Source organism: Manis javanica, chromosome 7, assembly GCF_040802235.1.
Source record: "Manis javanica isolate MJ-LG chromosome 7, MJ_LKY, whole genome shotgun sequence".
In the NCBI taxonomy this organism is placed as follows: Eukaryota; Metazoa; Chordata; class Mammalia; order Pholidota; family Manidae; genus Manis; species Manis javanica.
Genome location: NC_133162.1, coordinates 70,197,380 through 70,219,405, shown reverse-complemented (window position 1 = coordinate 70,219,405; position 22,026 = coordinate 70,197,380). Strand labels below are relative to the sequence as shown.

At 35.5% G+C, this 22,026-nt stretch overlaps 1 protein-coding gene across 17 annotated transcripts in view; it reads right to left on the bottom strand.

Annotated features, from left to right (window-relative positions):
* Positions 1–22,026, bottom strand: part of CCSER2 (coiled-coil serine rich protein 2) — a 224,660-nt gene that overhangs the window by 51,973 nt on the left and 150,661 nt on the right. For 15 of the 17 annotated variants that reach the window (XM_073241107.1, XM_073241108.1, XM_073241109.1 and 12 more), the window contains one exon: positions 11,810–12,005. The exons of 1 other annotated variant lie outside the window; for it this stretch is intronic. In XM_073241107.1, the coding sequence (XP_073097208.1) occupies positions 11,810–12,005 (196 nt within the window). One more of the 17 variants, XM_073241111.1, reaches the window with a different exon arrangement.

The window sequence follows — 22,026 nt, the reverse complement described above, 5'->3', positions numbered from 1 at the left end:
TAGGATTTGTTTCTTTCTTATGGCTGAATAGTATTCCATTGTGTATATGTACCACCTCTTCCTTACCCTTTCATCTACTGATGGACACTTAGTGCTTCCATATCTTGGCTATTGTAAAAAGTGCTGCGATAAACATGGGGGTGCATATGTCTTTTTGAATCTGACAAGTTGTATTCTTTGGGTAAATTCCAAGGAGTGCAATTCCCGGGTCAAATGGTATTTCTATTTTTAGTTTTTTGAGGAACCTCCATATTGCTTTCCACAATGGTTGAACTAGTTTACATTCCCACCAGCAGTGTAGGAGGGTTCCCCTTTCCCTGCATCCTCAGCAGCATTTGTTGTTCTTAGTCTTTTCGATCCTGGCCATCCTTACTGGTGTGAGGTGATATCTCATTGTGGTTTTAATTTGCATTTCCCTTATGATTAATGATGTGGAGCATCTTTTCATGTGTCTGTTGGTCATCTGAATTTCTTCTTTAGAGAACTGTCTCTTCATATCCTCCAACCATTTGCTAATCGGGTTATTTGCTTTTTGGGTGTTGAGGTGTGTAAGTTCTTTATATATTTTGGATGTTAACCCCTTGTCATATATGTCATTTACAAATATATTCTCCCATACTGTAGGATGCCTTTTTGTTCTGTTGATGGTGTCCTTTACCACACGTTTGATGTAGTCCCATGAGTACATTTTTCTTTTGTTTCCCTTGTTTAAGGAGATGCATTCAGGAAGAAGTTGCTCATGCTTATATTCAGGAGATATTTGCCTATGTTGTCTTCTAAGAGTTTTATGGTTTCATGACATACATTCAAGTCTTTGATCCGTTTCAAGTTTACTTTTGTGTATGGGGTTAAACAATAATCCAGTTTCATTCTCTTACATGTAGCTGTCCAGTTTTGCCAGCACCACCTTTTGATGAGGCTGTCATTTCCCCATTGTATGTCCATGGTTCCTTTATCATATATTAATTGACCATACATGGTTGGGGCTATATCAGGGCTCTCTAGTCTGTTTCATTGGCCTATAGGTCTGCTCTTATGCCAGTACCAAACTGTCTTGATTACTGTGGCTTTGTAGTAGAGCTTGAATTTGGGAGGCATAATCCCCCCAGCTTTATTCTTCCTTCTCAGGATTGCTTTGACTATTTGGCTTTTGTGGTTCCATATGAATTTTAGAATGATTGTCTCTACTTCGTTGAAGAATGCTGTTGGTATTTTTATAGGAATTGCATTGAATCTGTAGATTGCTTTAGGCAGGATGCCATTTTGAAAATATTAATTCTTCCAATCCATGAGCACAGGATGTGTTTCCATTTATTGGTATCTTCTTTAAATTTCTCTCATGAGTGTCTTGTACTTTTTCAGAGTATAGGTCTTTCACTTCCTTGGTTAGGTTGATTCCTAGGTATTTTATTCTTTTTGATGCAACTGTGAATGGAATTGTTTTCCTGATTTCCCTTTCTGCCAGTTCATTGTTAGTGTACAGGAATGCCACAGATTTCTGAGTATTAATTTTGTATCTTGCAACTTTGCTGAATTCAGATATTCGATCTAGCAGTTTTGGAGTGGAGTCATCTGCCAACAGAGACAGTGTGACTTCTTCCTTGCCAATCTGGGTGGCTTTTATTTCTTTGTGTTGTCTGATTGCAAGGCTAGGACCTCCAGTACTATGTTGAATAAAAGTGGGGAAATTGGGCATCCTTCTCTTGTTCCTGATCTTAAAGGAAAAGCTTTCGGCTTCTTCCTGTTAAGTATAATGTTGGCTGTGGGTTTGTCATATACGGCCTTTACTATGTTGAGGTACTTGCCTTCTGTAACCATTTTGAGAGTTTTATCATGAATGGATGTTGAATTTTGTCGAATGCTTTTTCCACATCTATGGAGATGATCATGTGGTTTTTGTCCTTTTTGTTGATGTGGTGGATGATGTTGATGGATTTTCTAATATTGTACCATACTTGCATCCCTGGAATAAATCCTACTTGATCACGATGGATGATCTTTCTGATGGGTTTTTGAATTCGGTTTGCTAGTATTTTGTTGAGTATTTTTGCATCTATGTTCATGAGGGATATTGGTCTGTAATTTGCATTTTTTGTGGTGTCTTTGCCTGGTTTTGGTATTAGAGTGATGCTGGCCTCATAGAATGAGTTTGGAAGTATTCCCTCTTCTACTCTTTGGAAAACTTTAAGGAGAATTGGTATTAGGCCTTCACTAAATTTTGATAAAATTCAGCGGTGAAGCCATTTGGTACAGAGGCTTTGTTCTTAGGTAGGTTTTTGATTACCAGTTCAGTTTTGTGGCTGGTAATTGGTCTGTTCAGATTTTCTGTTTCTTCCTGGGTCAGCCTTGGAAGGTTGTATTGTTCTAGAAAGTTGTCCATTTCTTCTAGATTATTCAGTTTGTTAGCATATAATTTTTCATAGTATTCTCTAATAATTCTTTGTATTTCTGGGGTGTCTGTAGTGATTTTTCCTTTCTCATTTGTGATTCTGTTTATGTGTGTAGACTCTCTTTTTTTCTTCATAAGTCCGGCTAGGGCGTTATCTATTTTGTTTATTTTCTCAAGAACCAGCTCCTGCTTTCATTGATTCTTTCTATTGTTTTATTCTTCTCGATTTTATTTATTTATGCTCTGATCTTTATTATGTCCCTCCTTCTACTGACTTTGGGCCTCATTTGTTGTTCTTCTCCTAGTTTCATTAACTGTGAGTTTAGACTGTTCATATGGGATTGTTCTTCTTTCCTGAGGTACTCCTGTATTGCAATATACTTTTCTCTTAGCACGGCCTTTGCTGTGTCCCACACATTTTACAGTGTTGAATTATTGTTGTCATTTTTCTCCATATATTGCTTGATCTCTGTTTTTATTTGGTCATTGATTCACTGATTATTTAGGAGCATGTTGTGAAGCTGGTTGATACAATTTCAATCTTTTTGAATTTAGTGAGGGTCTTTTTGTGGCCTATGATCTGTTCTTGAAAATGTTCCATCTGTACTTGAGAAGAATGTGCATTCTGCTACTTTCAGATATAGAGTTCTGTAGATGTCTGTTAGGTCCATTTGTTCTAATGTGTTGTTCAGTGCCTCTGTCTCCTTATTTATTTTCTATCTGGTTGATCTGTCCTTTGGAGTGAGTGGAGTGTTGAAGTCTCCTAGAATGAATGCACTGCATTCTATTTCCTCTTTTAATTCTGTCAGTATTTGTTTTAAATATGTAGGTGCTCCTGTGTAGGGTACATAGATATTTATTAATGGTTATATCTTCTTGTTGGATTGACCCCTTCATCATTATGTAATATTCTTCTTTGTCTCTTGTGACTTTCTTTGTTTTGAAGTCTATTTTGTCTGATACAAGTACTGCAACTCCTGCTTTTTTCTCTTGGTTAGCTGCATGAAATGTTTTTCCATCCTTTCACTTTTAGTCTGTATATGTCTTTGGGTTTAAAGTGAGTCTCTTGTAGGCAGCTTATAGATGGGTCTTGTTTCTTTATCCATTCAGTGACTCTATGTCTTTTGCTTGGTGCATTCAGTCCATTTACATTTAGGGTGATTATCAATATGTAGTTACTGCCATTGCAGGCTTTAGATTTGTGGTTGCCAAAGGTTCAAGGTTAACTTCCATACTAAGAATCTAAATTAACTCACTTAACATGCTATTACAAACACAATCTAAAGGTTCTTTTCTTTTTCTCCCTTATCCAGTCTTTATATTTTAGATATCATATTCTGCACTCTTTGTCTATCCCTTGATTTACTTTGGGGATAGTTAATTTAATTTTGTATTTGCTTAGTAATTACCTGTTCTACTTGCTTTACGGTGGTTTTATTAATCTGGTGACAGCTATTCAACCTTAGGAACATTTCCATTTATAGCAGTTCCTCCATTGTAGAGATGGTTTCTGGGAGGTAAATTCTCTCAGCTTTTGCTTATCTGGAAACTGTTTAATCCCTCCTTCAAATTTAAATGATAATCTTGCCGGATAAAGTAATCTTGGTTCCAGTCCCTTCTGCTTCATGGCATTAAATACATCATGCCACTCCCTTCTGGCCTGTAAGGTTTCTGCTGAGAAGTCTTATGTTAGCCTGATGGGCTTTCCTTTCTATGTGATCTTATTTCTGTCTCTGGCTGGTTTTAGTAGTCTGTTCTTATTCTTGATCTTTGCCATTTTAATTACTATATGTCTTGGTGTTGTCTTCCTTGGGTCCCTTGTGTTGGGAGATGTGTGCACCTCCACGGCCTGAGACACTATCTCCTTCCCCAGATTGGGGAAGTTTTCAGCAATTACCTCCTCAAAGACACTTTCTATCCCCTTTTCTCTCTGTTCTTCTTCTGGTACCTCTATAATGCGAATATTGTTCCGTTTGGATTGGTCACACAGTTCTCTCAGTATTCTTTCATTCTTGGAGATCCTTTTTTGTCTCTGTGCCTCAGCTTCTTTGTATTCCTCTTCTCTAGTTTCTATTTCATTTATTGTCTCCTGCACCATATCTAATCCGCTTTTAATACCCTCCATCGTGCTCTTCAGTGATTGGATCTCCAACCTGAATTTATTCCTGAGATCTTGGATATCCTTCCGTACCTCCATTAGCATATTGATGATTTTCATTTTGAACTCCCTTTCAGAGAGAGTCGTAAGGTCCATGTCATTTAAATTTTTCTCTGGAGTTATATTAATTTTACTCTGGACCAGGTTCCTTTGGCATTTCATATTTGTATATGGTGCCCTCTAGTGTCCAGAAGCTCTACTCTCTGGAGCTGCTCAGCCCCTGAAGCAATGTCACGGGTCATAGGGGAGTGATATCGGTGCCTGGGGGGATGAAATAGCTGTTTCCTGCTTCCCGGCTGCTATGCCTGTCTCCACTGGCTGAACCGGTGGGCTGAGCATACAGGTATAAGCCTCTACGCTTTGTGTTTGTAGTTGCTGTAGACAGATCTTCCCTCTTGCTGGCCTAATGCCAGGGTAGGGTTTTGTGGTTTGCTGGCCAGGTGGGCTGGCTGGGAGATAGGCACAGTAGGCTGCGTATCATGGGGGAGTCCTTAGGGCTGTGTAGCCAGCCAGGGAGCTGGAGCACCTGAAAATCGTGAAAGCTCCCAACCTGCTGGGCAGAGTGCACCTGGATAATTTTGTTTACCTGTCCTTTCTCCTGAGCAGTAAGCTCTGTGCAATCCTTGCCCCTTTAGCAGCCCTCTTGCTAAGGGCTTCCTTGTTAGGAAGTCTCTCAGAGTGCCCACCTTTCTTTTGTCCCAGAGCAGCTGGATATGGATCCCTGCTTTCCACAAGTGGCTGGAATCTCAGTCTCTCCAGGAATTCTGCTTGTCTTAGCTTTCCAATCTCCTAATCACAAGAGTATCATGAAAGCACCATGAAATGTAGGTTTGTGCTCCCAGAGTAGATCTCCGGAGTTAGGTATTCAGCAGCCCCAGGCCTCCACTCCCTCCCCACTCCATTTCTCTTCTTCCTGCTCCTGAGCTGGGGTGGGGGAAGGGCTTGGGTCCCACTGGGCCACAGCTTTGGTATGTTACCCTGTTCTGTGATGTCTACTTTTTTCTCCAGGTGTATGCAGTCTGGTGCAGTCCTCTTTCCTGTTGCTCTTTCAGGATTAGTTGTATTAATTATATTTTCATATTATATGCGGTTTTAGGAGGAAGCCTCTGTGTCATCTCTCATGCTGCCATCTTTAATCCCTCTATATATTCTTTTCAAACATAGAACAGACACAAAAATTGACCATTCTCTAAACCAGTAACTAAAAACTATGGTGTACAGGACAAACCCAGCTGGCTGCCTCTTTTTACTGCAGTCTATGAGCTAAGAATGTTTCTTATATTTTTAAATGGTTGTATTTAAAATAACCTTATAAATATCTACACAATAGCCTCAATTTTTGCTTTTTGCCTGAAAAGGCTAAAAATTCATGATGTAGCTTTCTAAGGAAAAGTTTTCCAACTGCTGCTGTGGAACACAAAGGAAATATCAACACATTCCAGAAAATTTGTATCATATAGATACCATCCTTTACTATAATACACTAATATTACAAATCAATTAAAAAATGAAAGCCTCATATATACTGAACAAGTATTTTTGAAAATTGAAAGAAAGGTATTCTAAACAAAATTATTTTATAGTATAACCCAAGACAGTAGGGAGTTATTAATGTTTAGCTATTGTTATATTTTAGAGAAAAAAAACTTCCCATTTTATTTTTTAACTGTCAAGCAGTCTAGATTTAGGCAGAAGAGGGAAAATGCTATTATTTCCATCAAAGCACAAGAGTTTCAAGATCATGAATATATAACCTCCAACTGAATCAACTCGTAAAGCCATCTTCTCTCCAAATAACTCTGGACACTAATGAATGGTAGTAGGTTCTGTTAAATACTGACTAAGATGAAGAGTCCAAGCCCAAATTAGGAAACACTTTGAGAAAAGCTTCTTTAAGCATTAAGCAGGGGAGACATAAAATGGACAAAAACCTTCTATTTTATAAAACACTAAATAATCATCATGCATGCAATGTTCACACTTCATGTTATGCATACTAAGGAGTTAACATTTATTGACCAGTGCTGTGCTCTATTCTAATAATTTTGCATAAACACATTTATAAATGCATAGATGCAAAAATAATATAAAAACTACAAAATACCATGGCATAAAAATAAGCAATTCATAGTTAACTGATTGCCCAAGTATTCTGGTCTGCTTTAGTGAGTGAAGTGTCTTAGCAGTTTCTATGGATTTCAGTTAGGATTTTTCAACTGTGAATGTAATTAATCTTAAAGAATTAATTCTTGTGTCATTAGCATCTCATTAAAGATTCAAAAAGATAGATAAATCTTCCTCTACTCTAAGAGCATTAGGGGACTACTGTGAGCAAACCATCTTCCACTTTTCTTTTTTAACAGTGTAAAGATAAGCTTTTGTTCTAACTATAACTTCCACATAGTAACTTGCTGAAAAAACCTATAACAAACTCCATCTTACCCAGGTGGTTCTTCCATGAGTTTGTAAAAACTGGGATCTTCCTATGAGTTCTAGAGCAGCTGCAATTGATATGGATACCTGAAATGACTTACAAAAAGTTTGGCAGCGTTGACCAATCTCTGCTGACAAGCATCATCAGTGATGTCAACAAAGCTGCCTTGTGTTTCGGATATGCTACAACACAATCACAAGAGGCATCCTAAGAAAGGGAGTAGAGGAAGAGGATAAATTAAAAAATTTTTTTTCAAAAAGTTGCTTTTTTAAAAACCAAAGTATATGGATGAATGAACCCATGATATCACACATTCTCTAAAATGTGAATTGAGAATAATTTTTAAGTAATTCACCTACAGGATTTAAAATCAGTGATTCAAGTTATATTTGAGGAGATTTAAAAAATACAGACTTGTACTACCTGATTTCCAATATATGCTTCAGAGATGAGGTGACCCTAACAGATGACTGGGACAAAGACATTTTTAAACAGAAAAATCTACCTAGAATTCAAGTTGAGCAGGATGTTGTTATATATGAATAGACTCTACAATATTCTAAGCAAATATTACTTACAAATTACTACTGTAATTTGTATTTTTTTGTTAAACCTAAGCACTTAATTTATATATATATGAATTAGGACATCCTTTTCAATAGGTTTCTTTTATCACTTAAAAATATTAGTTGTGAATTCTTCCAATTTTTCCACACCTAAAAAAATATTCAACTCTTCAAACCATCTGAATTTACCATAGTATTAAAAAAAAGCTAAATAACTGCTTCTATTTTACTGAGTTTTTCTCAATATTTACTTTAAAACCTTGTGTCCAAATGCTTTTTAGTATACTTCAGCAAGTATTTCTGGGGTTTCCATTCTTTTCCACTACTCTGCATTTCTGTTCATGTCAATAGTAAACCCTGCTCTAAAGGGTACTCTCCCTTGTCTTTGTGTGTTTCTTAATGTACACAAACCTGTTAGGTGTTAATAATTTCGAAGTCATATTGATGAATACCAAAAATAAAGCTGTTGTGATTTTGGATAAAAATTATACTACATCTATAAATAGTACTGTGAAGAAATTACAGGTTTCAATCATACATTCAGACTGTGTCTTATCTTTGCCCTTTGTAACACATCATTTTTATAATTATTTAATATTTGTATGTTCTCCTAGACTATAAGGTAGCTGCCTTGATTATATTAAAAGCATGGATTAAGTTGATTCTTCACAATATTTAGCCTTCCTATAGAATATAGGCATTTTCTTTCAATCTTTTATACAAAGTTTTGCAGGTTTCTTTATAAAATGTGACAAATATTTCTCAGCAAGTTTATTGATGAATTAATTAATGTTCTACTGATTAAGTGATTATTTCATTATTTCCAATTTAAATTTATGACTTACTGTCCTTGGAGTCTTGAGTACACTACAAATCCAACAAACAACAGTGTGCAAGGAATAAGTCAAATTATGGGCTGTGACACAATGAAGTTTCATAAGGACACATTCATGTAATTAATTTTTAAAATATTTTTCTCTATACTTTCAAAAACCAGGAGGCTTTTGATTACAAACATTTTTATCTTCTCCTGCTCTTAGTCTTACTAAAATGATAGTAATTTAAAATATATAAAAACTATAAATGATAAAGAGAATTTGGGGATGATATAGCAGGCAAAAACTTTAATAAGTGATTTAAGGACTGGAGGAAGAGGCAACTATGTGTGTGTGGATCAGGAATACAGATAAAAAAGGAACCAATTTGCCCTGCAAAACCCCAAAGAGGGTCAAAATACTAAATATTTGACAAGAATAGACTCTATTTCAAGCAAAAAATCAGGTTTCTTCTCTAGAGAAACTGCAACAATCTCAGAAGGAAAACCCTCCATCTAGTAGATTTTGAGGTTCTATCGACATCCATTTGGCACCTTAAAATGAAGTGAGCCAGTTATAAGCCCAGTCCATTTACAAAGCATCCTGAATTAACCCTTTATTTCTTCACCCTAAAATATTTGCAAACAACAAAGAACTTTAGATATTTGAAGCAAGATTCCAAAAGAAGGAGAAACCAAAATAAACATAAAAAATAAAATGGCCATTCATTTAGAGAAAGAGAGATAATGCAAGCAACCTGAGAAATCTTAACAAAAACATCAGAAACATTTTTCTTAATACATTCATTGACAAAATAAGAATTGAATTATATGAATAAGGAATGACATAAAGAGTTCCTGGATATTAAATACATAATTGCCAAGACAAGTAACAGAGAGCTGGAACAAGAAGTTGAGGAAATATATCAGAAAACATAATCAAACCCAAAGAAAAGGAAAATGCAAAAGAAAAAAAAAAAAGAAAAGAGAAAGAACTCAGAAGTTCTAGTTTGTGACTGCCAAGAATTCCAGAAAGACACAGAGAAAATGGAATTTAAAAAAACAGAAATAACTTAAGAAAATTTCAAGCTAAATGAATTTCAAAAAAAACCCCATGAATTACTCATATACTAAGTGGGAAAAAAAACCAAAAACTACAACAAAACTCAAATCCCAGGACATCATTGTGAAGCTGTAGAATGTTAAAAACAAATGAAAATCATTTATTAAGAACAAGCAAAACAATGTAAATTTGATCAGAATGCCATTGGCTTTTCTCAGTGGTTAAACTGGATTCTGGAAAAGCAATGCATTCAAATTTCTAAGGGAAAACTTACTTCCAGCCTAACCAACTATTCCACCCCAGCCAAACTATTAATATTAGTCAAAATGAGAGTAGACAACAGAGATTTTTAGTAATAGAGTAATTAAAAAAATTTATCATCCATTTCACCTTTCTTAGCAAGTGAACTGAGGATATACTCTATCAAAATGAGGGCATAAACCAAGAAAAGAGAAGATACATTATTCAGAAAATAGTGGACCCAATCCCAGAATATGACAAAAGTGATTTCCTGCATGACAGCTCTAGAGCAACTTTTACAGATGGTAACCTGTTCAGATTAGAAAAGGGTGATATTGAACTAAGGTGGGGAGAGGGACAGAAATACTCTTTTATTAAGCCTCTGAATACCACATAAGTTTTTAAAAATTATGTGTATGTATCAGAATGAACTTTTTAAAATTTAGTAAAATTAGAAGGGAAAAAATTATAAGGTGGGTATGTAAAATTTTCAACTCATTCAGCTTTTAACTTCTATTAGTATTTTGGAGAATTTAAAGGTATCCTGAAAAGATTCTCCAATTTTCTTCTCATAATTTTGTTTTAACTGAATAAACAAAAAGTCTAATTGATTAGTGTGTACTATCTAAAATCTCAGAGGTTATAATGACTGAAAAAAGCCATTAAAAGATGCATAGTTTTTCATAAAGTGTCTCAAAAAACAGCTTTCTATTTTTATGGTACCTATCACTAGTTTTCAATTCACTTATTCTCTCCTGAATTATGCTACTTCTCTCATTATTAGAAGTGGCCTGGTCTTATTGGCTGATACTTAAACATGCTTCTTGCTTCAGGGCAATAAATCCAGCCACAAAAGAGGTACAGGGGATAGCTAGTACAATGACTGACTCAAAGTAGATATTTCACATAACTAACTATTTCCCACCTTTTCTACCTCCTCTTTCCTTTGACTCTGAAGCTCCTGATCAGAAAATCTTCTCCCCAAACAAGCAAGCATAGAAATACTATAAGCTAGAGTTTACCTCCTAATTGTAGTTAAACTAAGGCATGAGCTCTATGTCTGGATATTTCAATCATGGAGTCTCTTTTCTGCCTCAAGAGAGTTCTAAGGATCTCATATCCAGAAAGAATCCTCCATTTACTTGCTGCAGTCTTAGCAGAGAGAAGTTTCTTTTCAAAAGGCAGGCGAGTATCCACAGAAACAGAGAAAAGTAGTCCAAAGTGAGATAAAATAATTTACATGACTTTAACAGAATATTTCCACTAACCATTATTATTAGCAGAGGAGCCATATTTCAGTCAACTAGTCTTTACTGAGCATATATAATGAATTTGGTTTTGATCACCACTGGGAATTCTAACATTTGGTCTCTACCCACAGGAATCTAAACATAAAACCTAAAGGAACCAAGAAATAAAGTTGAGCAGAGCTGCCAGTCACTTATTTCTCAACCAAGATTTTAAGCTGAATAGATTTAAAACTAAATAAGATAGCCATGATTTAAAATTAGTACTTTATTCCTTTGTTTTCCACTATGCATTTGACCTTGTGTGTGTTAAATGTTCAAACAAAAAATGTACTATTGAATCAGAAGCCAATTTCTATCATCAGCCTACCCGTCTTCAGACACGACACATCACTACTGTATGAATCTAGATTTTCTCAAATTAAAAAATGTTGGGACTAAGGAAGATTAAACCTGAAGGTTTCAAACAAAAGTGAGCTTATATGGCTGATTATGTAAGTAGAACTGCTGCTCCTTATTTAACACTTAGCTGAAATGACAGTAGCAGCCACTGATAATTGAATGCCTACTATGTTTCAGGTATCAGATCTCTCAATTTACAACTACTAATAATTCTCTCAACAACCTTTTAATGAAGCGAACTATAAAAATGAGGAAACAAAAGCAGAAAGACTGGCTTACCAAATATCACACAGCTCATAAATGTTAGGAACTGTACTGAGACCATCATGCAAAATCCCACATCCCACCCCTCCACAAAAGTTTCTGTTATATACTATTTACAAGCATTACTCCTATAGAAATCGAGACAGATGTTAGAAAACCAATTAAAAAGTAAAGTTGATTTATCTTGCAATTCAAATATCAGAGCTGAAAATGCTCAGCAGTACTCACTCACCTGATGCAGCAGACGTTTCAGTTTGAGTAACTGTGTTTTTACAGCAGTGCAATCCTGGACCATGTGACGCAGGGTCATTTCATCCAGTATCACTGTATTTTCAGGTACATCTACAAACATCTTCTGAGCCTGGTAAAAGGGGGTCCCTCCATAGCTTTCAAAATGAACCAAAGGAGCTTCTCTATAGAGAGAGCCTCTGGAAGGGCAGGGGAAGAAGTTGGAGGGAAAAGACATACAATATAATTTCAGAAAGAAATAAAGGTAATGAAATTATTGCAGTAATTATTACAAATCATTTATCACAACAAAGCTTTTGTCTTTTACTCACTTTAGACACCAAATTGGTTCTATCAAAAGGTCCAATCAGTTCTATCTGTCATTAATACAATTATGTTCAGCACTCTCCCCTTTTGTACATTTACACATTGGTTGAATAAACCTTATTCCTTAGAAACTAGAATAGCAACAAAAAACTCTGGGGAGAGATAGGCCTTGCTTGAAAAAATTGTATTTTTTCCTTTTCTGCAATGATTGCTCTTTAACTTTTGACTTTAATTAGCCTTTTAAACTTCACATATATTTTTTAGCCCCATAACTATGCTACCCATGTTAATTCCTAGTTTGGATATACACCTCTGGACTCCACACTGAAAAAAGTCCCAACAGATAGTTAAGACAGATGAACTGTTATTTCTTTTGCTTTTACACTGTTGACAAATTATCTTTTCTAATAAAGATTAAACTAAATTTTATAGAAGTCTTATACTTAGCACACATTTCCCACCCTTACACTACATTAAAAAATCTGCTTTAAAAAATTTAAACTTCCCTTTAGTTTCATACAATAGTACACATACTCAGTAAGACAAAGAAAAAAAGTAGAGATAATGTGTTTCACGGATGGGAAAAACACAATGCTTTAACCAGAAGTCATTACTACAGCAATTTAAATTACTGCATTCATATTATACATATTCCAGTTGGTTCTTAACACAAAAACTTGTTATATATATGAGAACTCAGTATTTAAAATAACACACTGAAAAAGCATTATCTCCTATATAATGGCTATGTTAACACATCAGGACTAAAACTAAAGTTATGATGCATTAAATTTCAACCGTATTGAAAAGGTAGAAATATGGTTTCCACTAAATTTCCTAGCTTTTAACAAATATTCTCAAATCTCTAAATTCTCAAATACTCAGTATGAGCTTATTTTGCTCTGATCCTACTACTAATACTTGATTTCTGGCCTGACTTTTTTTTTTAAACCTAAGAAAAAAGTTTTTTAGAATTTTTAAATTGCTGATCCATATATAATACCCTAACTTGTTCACATATAATTCTGCTTTATTCTTACTGGTTCAAAATATAGTTGAATTATTAAATATCAAATACTGATCGATTAATTATTATGAATTTACAATTTATGACTGAATAATAAGTCTATAAATACAAAGCAATAAAAAGTAAACAAAATAGAAAAACAAAAACAGAATCACCTGACAAATGATGGTAAGAGCTATGTTTTCACAGAAAAAAAGCTGATGTAGTTTGGGAAATGTTCTTGGACAGGGAAGAATTTGGGATGAACTAGAAGTGTGATATTTGAATTTAACTGAAATGAAAGGCAGAAACTTTCTAGAAAAAGAAAAGGAAAGTAGCACAAAATGCAAGGCATGTTTTCAGGGACCAGAACACTGTTAAATATGGATTGAGAGACCGCAGACAGCTTGATTCCAATTTATTTTTCAGCTTCATCCCTCAACACACCTCCCTCCCTCAGAATAACTTCTAATCCACAGCCATTACCTGAGATTGCAAAAGCATGCTGTAACTTTCCCAATCTCCAAATCCATGTCCTCAACCTCTCTGTACTTTTGGCCAGTCTACCCATCCTGCCTTCCACTGCATACTTGATCTGCAGAATAACTCCTCTTTATCTTTTGTTAGTTGACAATTCCTTAGGGAAAGCTTCCTTAATCCCTAGTGGGGCATGGTACTTCCATAAGTATCTTCACAGAGCCCTCTAGAGTGCCCATTTTAGTCCTTGTCACAGTATATTGTGCTTATTTGCAATCTGTACCAAATTAAAAACTCCATGAAGACACAGACTACATATTTTTTTCTTCTTACCAGAGACAGCTGGTTTTCATTTTTGCTACTGCTTTCATTGAATAATTAAGGAGCAAGGATTTTAATCACTAGGTGGGCGTATTTTTAAACTTCCATCTCTGAGATTCTAAAATTGTTGTGACATGAAAAAGAAGTCACCTTAAAAAGTCCCAGTTAATAAGTAAATTAAAATTCCTTTTATTTTACCAAGTGAGTAAAAGACAGATCAGAGATGAAAGAGAAGGGGATTGGTCTGCTGCCTACAGAGTAAGATTCAGATATGGAACATGAACCACATGCAGTGAACTAATACATTGAAAATATTTCAAAAGAAGAGTCAACAAGTCTTGATCACTAACAAAATATAGGGACAAAGAACTGGCATTTAGAAAAATTCTAGTAGTATACAAGAGCCAGCTCTGGCATAGGATTTAGATTTAAAATCTGGCTGACAGTAACTAGCTATTGAAAATAATTAATATCACTATGCCATAGGTTCTTTAACTCTCAATGTTCTCTAGTGGCTACCAAATAAAGTTCATATGCCTTAGGTTGTATTTCAAATACTTCCACCATGAGATCCAAAACTAAACTTACATCTTCTCCTAGTACTGAAATGCTACTTCCCCCAAAAGCCCTTCCTGATCTCTTCAACTGGATCAAACTACCATTTTATGACTCTTAATATACTTTATAGCATAAATTAAAGAAATCTGTATTGTATCACCTCTAATTAGACTGTAACCCCTTTGAAAATAGTCGTATCTTATTTTTATATTATATTATACTACCTGCACAGATTATCTGAGTTCCAAACTCAGCTCTGTCACTTATTAGCTACATAACACACAGGGCAAGTTAGTTAACCTATGCTTCATTTCTTCATCTTTAAAACGAGCATAATAAGAGTATTTACATCATTAGGTTGCTATAAGGATTAAATGAGGTAATATGTTAAAGCATTTGGAACAGTACCTGATATATAGTAAATGTTAAAAACCAATTACTATCATATTACTATCGCTACTATCAATAATTTCCAACTTCTTTAAATTGAAAAAATTTTCTAATGTAAATGTCAAAAGAGTACTATAATTCCATATATCCTTTGCCTATATTACCCCACTGGTAAATATAGACACAATTGCTTTATATCTGTATATTTGTTGCTTAAACATCTCACAATAAATTGGAATAAGATGGAAAAAAATGAGTATTGAGAAGGCCAAGAGGCCAAAGACAAAGATGAACAGAAAGCAAATACACAACAGAGACTATTTTCAGGAAAAAAGGACACTATTAAGACAGGAGAGGAAAAAAAGGGGGCGGTGTAGAAAGACAGTGAAGATTTCACATGCTGAGAAGATGATGCAATTCACACATGAGAACCTAAACTTTCAAAACTGAGTGGGAGGTTAACTCAGTTTCCATGAGTGCAAGCACAATTCAGGGACAAAGATTTAAAGTCAGTGAAGAAAAAGAAATATAAGACAAAAAGAGGAATTACTGTACACTATACCTAATATTAAGTTGACAGGCATAAATTTGTACTCTGGTACCAATTTTAAAAATTATGGATTTCTAGTAGAGAAATTGGGTGGTAAAAACAACAGAAGACTGCACACTGCTTTGGGGATACACTGGAAGGTCAGTAGTGTGTTAGCAAAGGCAAAACATATGTGGCTAATAACAGGCAGACTGAGCTATTGGATCTTAAGAACTGAACCAATATAAAAATGAGTTCAGTGGTTACAGAAGCAAGAGAAAGAAATGCCCACTATCACAAATATCATTTAATGCTGTTCTATAAGTACAACCAATAAAATCAACAATAACAAAAGAAATAGGATCAAATAACCTCAAAAAGGAATCTTTAAGAAATCAGGCTTTTTTAAAAATTTTGGTATCATTAATGTACAAGTACTTGAACAACATTATGGTTACTGGACTCCCCCTATTATCAGGTCCCCCCCACATACCCCATTACAGTCACTGTCCATCAGCATACTAAGATGCTATAGAATCACTGTCTTCTCTGTTTATACTGCCTTTCCCATGTCCCCTCCCACTACATTATGTGTGAAATAAGCCTGTTTTCAAAACCCACTTAAGTTGAATCCACATACAGTAGGCAAACCTGGTATTCTCTCATTCATTGCTGGAGGAAATAAAAAATATAAAGCCACTTTGGAAAACAGTTTATCAGTTTCTTACCAAACTAAACATATACTTACTATATGATCCACTAATCATGCTCCTTAGTACTTACCAAAATAAGTTGAACACTTATGCACGTAAATGTTTAGAGCAGCTTTATTCATAACTGCCAAATTTTGGAAGCAATCAAGATGTCCTTCAAGTTGGTGAATAGATAAACTGCAGTTCATCTCTATAACGGATTCTTATTTAGTAATATTTTAAAAAGGGGGTTCAAGCCATGAAAAGACATAGAGGAAACCTAAATGCATATTAATAAGTGAAACAAACCAACCTAAAAAGGCTACATACTGTTTTCAACTACATGAGAGATTAGTGTTTTCCAGGAGTGTTGCTGAAGATGAGGGAAAGGAGGGATGACTAGGTAGAGAACTTGGCATTTCAAGGGCAGTGAAATTATTTCAAATGATATGGCAATGGTAGATACATGCCATTATGCCTTTGTCAAAGCTCACAGAATGTATACAAAGAGAACTATAATGTAAACTAAGATGTAAACTACATTAAAATAATAAGTACCAATACTGACATCAATTGTAATAATTAATACAAGATGTTAGTCAGTGGAGAAACTTTAAAAGAAGGTGAAGGAGGTGAGGTAGTGTATTAGAACTCTCCATACTCCACTCAATATTTCTTTAAACCTAAAACTGCTTTAAAAAGTAAAGTCTAAGCTTAGAACCTCACTCCCCCCGTGTTGAGAGAAAGCTTCTGCATCCATGGATGTTTTATTGCCCTTGTCTGGCTCGGATTAGCACATAGTCTACAGGCACACACCTGATCATCTACAATTGCTCTCTTACAACACTAAACTATGTTTTCTACCTTTATCTTGCATCTACCTACCTCTTCAGCAGTTTATTAAAAATAAAAATAATAATAATAAAGGGAGAAATGTGGGATCCACATATAAATCAAGTAAAAAAATCAAACGAATATTCATATTTGACCTGATTGTTTATAGTTCATGTGATCAAAACCGAAAGTTTCTGTGATGAATGCCCTTGTACTGTTCACCATGTAAGAACTTATTCACTATGTAAGAATTCGTTCACCATGTAAGAACTTGTTCATTATGCTTCAGAAGATTGGAGACTGAAGAGAACTAGGCTTGAGATGGATTAATGACTGTGCATTGAGCATTGACCCCCTATACAGAATTTTATTGTTGTTAACAACCATTTGATCAATAAATATAACAACCATTTGATCAATAAATATGAGAGAGGCCCTCTCAAAAAAAAAATTCTGAGCTAACCCCAACTACTTAAAATAAATAATTCATATGCATTTATAAGAAAAAAAGAGTAAAGTCTATTAACAGGAAAAAAAAAAAAAGACATGACACAAAGATGAGAAGGAAGTATTTTCTGAATGGCAGAATAAAGGTCTCCAAAAATCCACTCCTCCATAAAAGGAACTGAGAACACCGGTAAATATATTAAAATCATAATCAGTTTTTTTTAAAACTCTGGAAATCAACCAAATACTTGCAACAACCAAGCAACACTTATTCAAAAGAAAAATAATAACAATAATCTTGGTGAGACCAACAAGTTCTGTGGCATTTTAGCTTATCTTATTGTCATGCCTACCTCCTATAACTGTGGTATCTTGAAAAACAAAGCTTTATCAGCATGGTAGCTGTGAAACTCAGTAATCAATTGGGGAGGGAGTGGGGCTGGGAAGGTAAACTGGGTTTGGAACTCTTTCAAAAAGCACCATTTCCAGAGAACTGTTACTATTTGACCTAACTGGCACCTTCCTAAAAAAAGGCTCAATTCTCAGGAGTTGTTTTCCTTGACCTGATTCACAGTTCACTCAGTGGAAACAGCTTTATCTCTAGTACATTTTTAAAAAAAAAATATCAGTGGCAATTGTTTAAAATCTGAGCTGCCTGAAGCAGAGGTACCAACTGGGACAAACAAGAAGGTGACCAAAAAACTTAACAGGAAAACCCAAGGAATGAGATGCCCACAATAGGATTTCAAATGTCCCAACACATTCTTGGGCATAGAAAAGGCCGTACATGTGTGTGGGGCTGTGTGCATCTGAAAAAGCCTTAATCTCTCATTTTGGCTGACACTGAGCTTATGAGAAAGCAGGGAATGAAGTCTAGGACAGAGCTGCAATTTACCAGGTTGCTGAAGGCATCCTTAAACACACTCACACTCACACACACACACACACACACACACATTTGACAAAGTCTGGGAGACTTAAAGAGTTCAAAGCATTTAAGGAAATTGCTGTCTATTGATTGGCTTGACAAACTCCGAAATATGAGAAACTAAAGAAAAGCATGTGACAGTTAAACTTCAAAGCCAAAGATAAAGTGAGAATCCAGAACACAGCATGAAAAAAGTGACTAACCATGGAGAAAATAAGCTCAATAAGGTTATCAGCTGATTTTTCTTCAGAAAGTATGAGGATCAAATTTTAAATGACTGTCAACCAATAATTCTATATCCAGCAAACTGTCTTTCAAAATTAAAGAGAAATTAAAACATCAACAAATAAACAAAAATTGAGAAAATGTGTTGCTATCACATCTTGCCCCACAAGAGATACAGAAGTTGGAGACTTCAATACCTCCTTCTCATTAATGGATAGAACAACGAGAAAGAATGTAAGAAGGAAATAAGAGACTTAAATGCCAGCTCCCCCCTACCTCTGACCAGCAGATTTGGAGGGAACATGACTGGAATGCTGAAGATCTGAAAGGCCAACCAGAGGACTCAAGACATCACATCACAAGAGTAATGCCGAAAAGGCTCTCCTCATATTTATTGAGCAAATGTACTTAAACATCTAAAGAATTCTGAGTAGAGGGTTCAACACACAACCAGTACACAATCATTACCTGACTTTGAGTCCAGCCCTAGGGCATGACGCTCCTCAAGGATACGGAAACCATGTGAGGGCAGTCACGAGTTGTAGGAACTGTTCTGGCTCTAATCATTCTGTTTTTGATCATGAATCAAAAGTTGTAGGAAAAATAATCAAGTCATATGTATTTGTGCATTTGATTTCTGTTCTACTTGATTTATGTATTAATCCCATTAATCCCACATTTCCCCCTTTTATTTTAAGAAGAAGATAGACAAAATAAAGAATATAGCAAGTAGGCAGTTTCTAACAGAAGGCTTTTAACATAGTATAGTTCTCCACATTCTGTAGTATAAAGTAAAAGTCTACTTCTTCAATTTACGTGATATAAAATAGATAGAAAGTAGATTTAGTGTAATTAGAAGGTAATTGCAGGTGATCAGGTCTATGCCTATCGACTGGGTTTTGATCTAAGCTGGGCAAGGTAAGCTGGGCAAGGGCAGGAAAACAGCCATGGGTGCAGAAGCTTTCTCTCAAAACTGGGGGGGTGAGGTTCTAAGCCTCACCTCTGTTGACCCCCAATTTCTCACCTGATGGCCCCTCTGAGACTGTGCCTGTCTTAGGTTGTTCCTCCCTTGAGGAATCTTAGCCATCTCTGGCTAACCAGCCATCTTCTGGGGCTATACAGGGAGATGTAAAGTTGGTAAGTGAGAGAGAAGTAGTATTCTTTGACGAGGTTAGACTTTCTGCCTTTTTGAAAATTTATGCTTCATGGCTACTATGTCCAGCACTTGTCTTGAGGTATCTTCATTAGCTGGAAAGGCTTTGATGCACTACAATTCTATGTACGAGGCACAAATTCTAGAAAAAGGGTTATATTCAGGAAGGGAGAAGAAAAGTTATAGAAGTTGCAAATGGAAGAAAAATGTGAGAAGATTGATTATTTCTATGACATAACTTCTTGTTAAGTAGCATAAGCCTGTATAGGTTTTAACAGACTATCAATTAAATTATGTACACACATTAACAGAACAGGAATACTCATACATAACAAAAGCAGACCCACAATTAAGGGCCATATCCAATGAAGCCAGTTAAGTAACCTAGGCATTTGTGAAAGCTTATTAATAATATTATGAATATTGTCTAGTTGATTTTGAATGATTTGAGAGAAGTCAGACAAATTAAAAGAACACATTCCTGGAAATTGGGCACATCCCATATGTTCGTTTAACAGCAGAGAGTGTACAGTAGCACGATTTTGAAGTATTGCAACTTGCACTTCTCCTAGCTCTTGACTGAGTTCAGATAATATGGAAGCAGTCAAATTTGATATCTTGCTATATGCACAGGCCAGCTTAGATATTTCCTTTTGCATTAACACCGACAAATCCAGGAACCAGCAGGATGAATACAGTTGCAACAGCAGCAGAGGTGGTATCTAAAAGGTTCAAGTTGTCATCACAATCAGATGGCAGAGCTCAGAGAAATCTTTTCTATTCCCGGGATAATCTATTAGAGCAGGAAGGATGTGTCTCATGCCACATATACCTTGATAATGTGAAAAAAGGGGTTAGGGTGTGGACTTGTACCACCTGCCCTGCCCCTAAGGTAGGCTGGGTTGTTGTCTGTTTGCTAGGGCTATTTATAATGAAGTCACGGGTTATGCTGAGATACGTTCTTTATTCGCAAACACTCAAACATTCCAGGCCAAGTTACTCCTGGCCTTTTGACTTTTAACTGATCTCACTGAAGATGTCTATATTCCTAGTCTGGTATCTTTACCCTAGAGAATTAGTGTGACCTTGATTTGCATAATGCTTAACAGAGTTTTGATAGGGACTTCTTTGCCCGTTGTTACATTACTCTGACTGTAAATATCCTGACTTGCTTTTTCTGGAGGTCCTCATCCTACTCTGACTACACTGGCAGTCCCTACCTCATTACCCCCCTCTACAGATGGAAACCCTAGCTGCTGCCAGAGAAAGGGGGCCATGAGCACTATGGCTGAGAGAGGATGCAGTAAGGGGTGCAGTTAGGTCTCCATCAGAGGTTGGTGGAGAGGGCCTCAGAAGATTGGCGCTTCCATCTTGGGTTCCATTTCTATTACTATTTCTTTATGGCTTCTAGGCAAAATAGAGCAAATTGTGTTATTAGGTTAGGTAGCAACATCTGGAGTTGGATTTTCCATTTTGGATTAACTTGATGAGATTAAGCCTGGCTGAATATGAGAACTAGAAACAGTAAAACTTTAATTTAAATGATAAGAGAAAACTAAAACATCTGAAAAACTCATAGTCAGATATTTTGGGGGAACTAGAATTCTGGATATAATCTAGATCCCAATAACTAGTATTAGGATTCAGTATAGACAAGGCTGTATTACTGAAAAAATATTTTTCTCTAAAATCACCTTCATTTTTATTAGAAGTATTAGGTAGAGAGAAAGATAAATGTTTCAACTGTGCTTATAAAGAATAACAAAAAGCCACAAAATCTTCATTCTTATTTAATCCTATGTAACCAATACCTGTTCTGCTGAAATCTAGTTCTTTACTAGTTTAGGAGTAATAAAACAGTGACTATAAATGACAAAAGACAAATGACAATGGCTAAAGATCTGATGAGAGCTTACTATAAGACAGTTGATATAAGGAAATTTGAATATTTTTGTAACACAAAACATTTAGTAACAAAGATTAGTATCATTCCCTTTGATAGTGCTTTTGAGGTAATTAAGCAGGTAATTACATATCAGATAAATAAGCCAAATTAGCCAAATACTTTCTCCAATGAGAAAAAATTCCTCTGATATGTTCCAGGGGCCCTCTGGAACATATCAGAGTTAACTAGATGCAAAAGCACCTTTTTAATTTGATTTTGGGAAGTTGTCAGAAGAAAGTTTCTTTGGCACTCGCTTAAATAAGATTATAGGTTGCCATGAAGTAATACTTATCCATTTAACCAGAATGACAACAAAATACCTCAAAGGCAAATACAGAAGGTTATACAGTTGCTAGCAAAGTTTAGCTTTTAGTCCTTTTAATATTAAG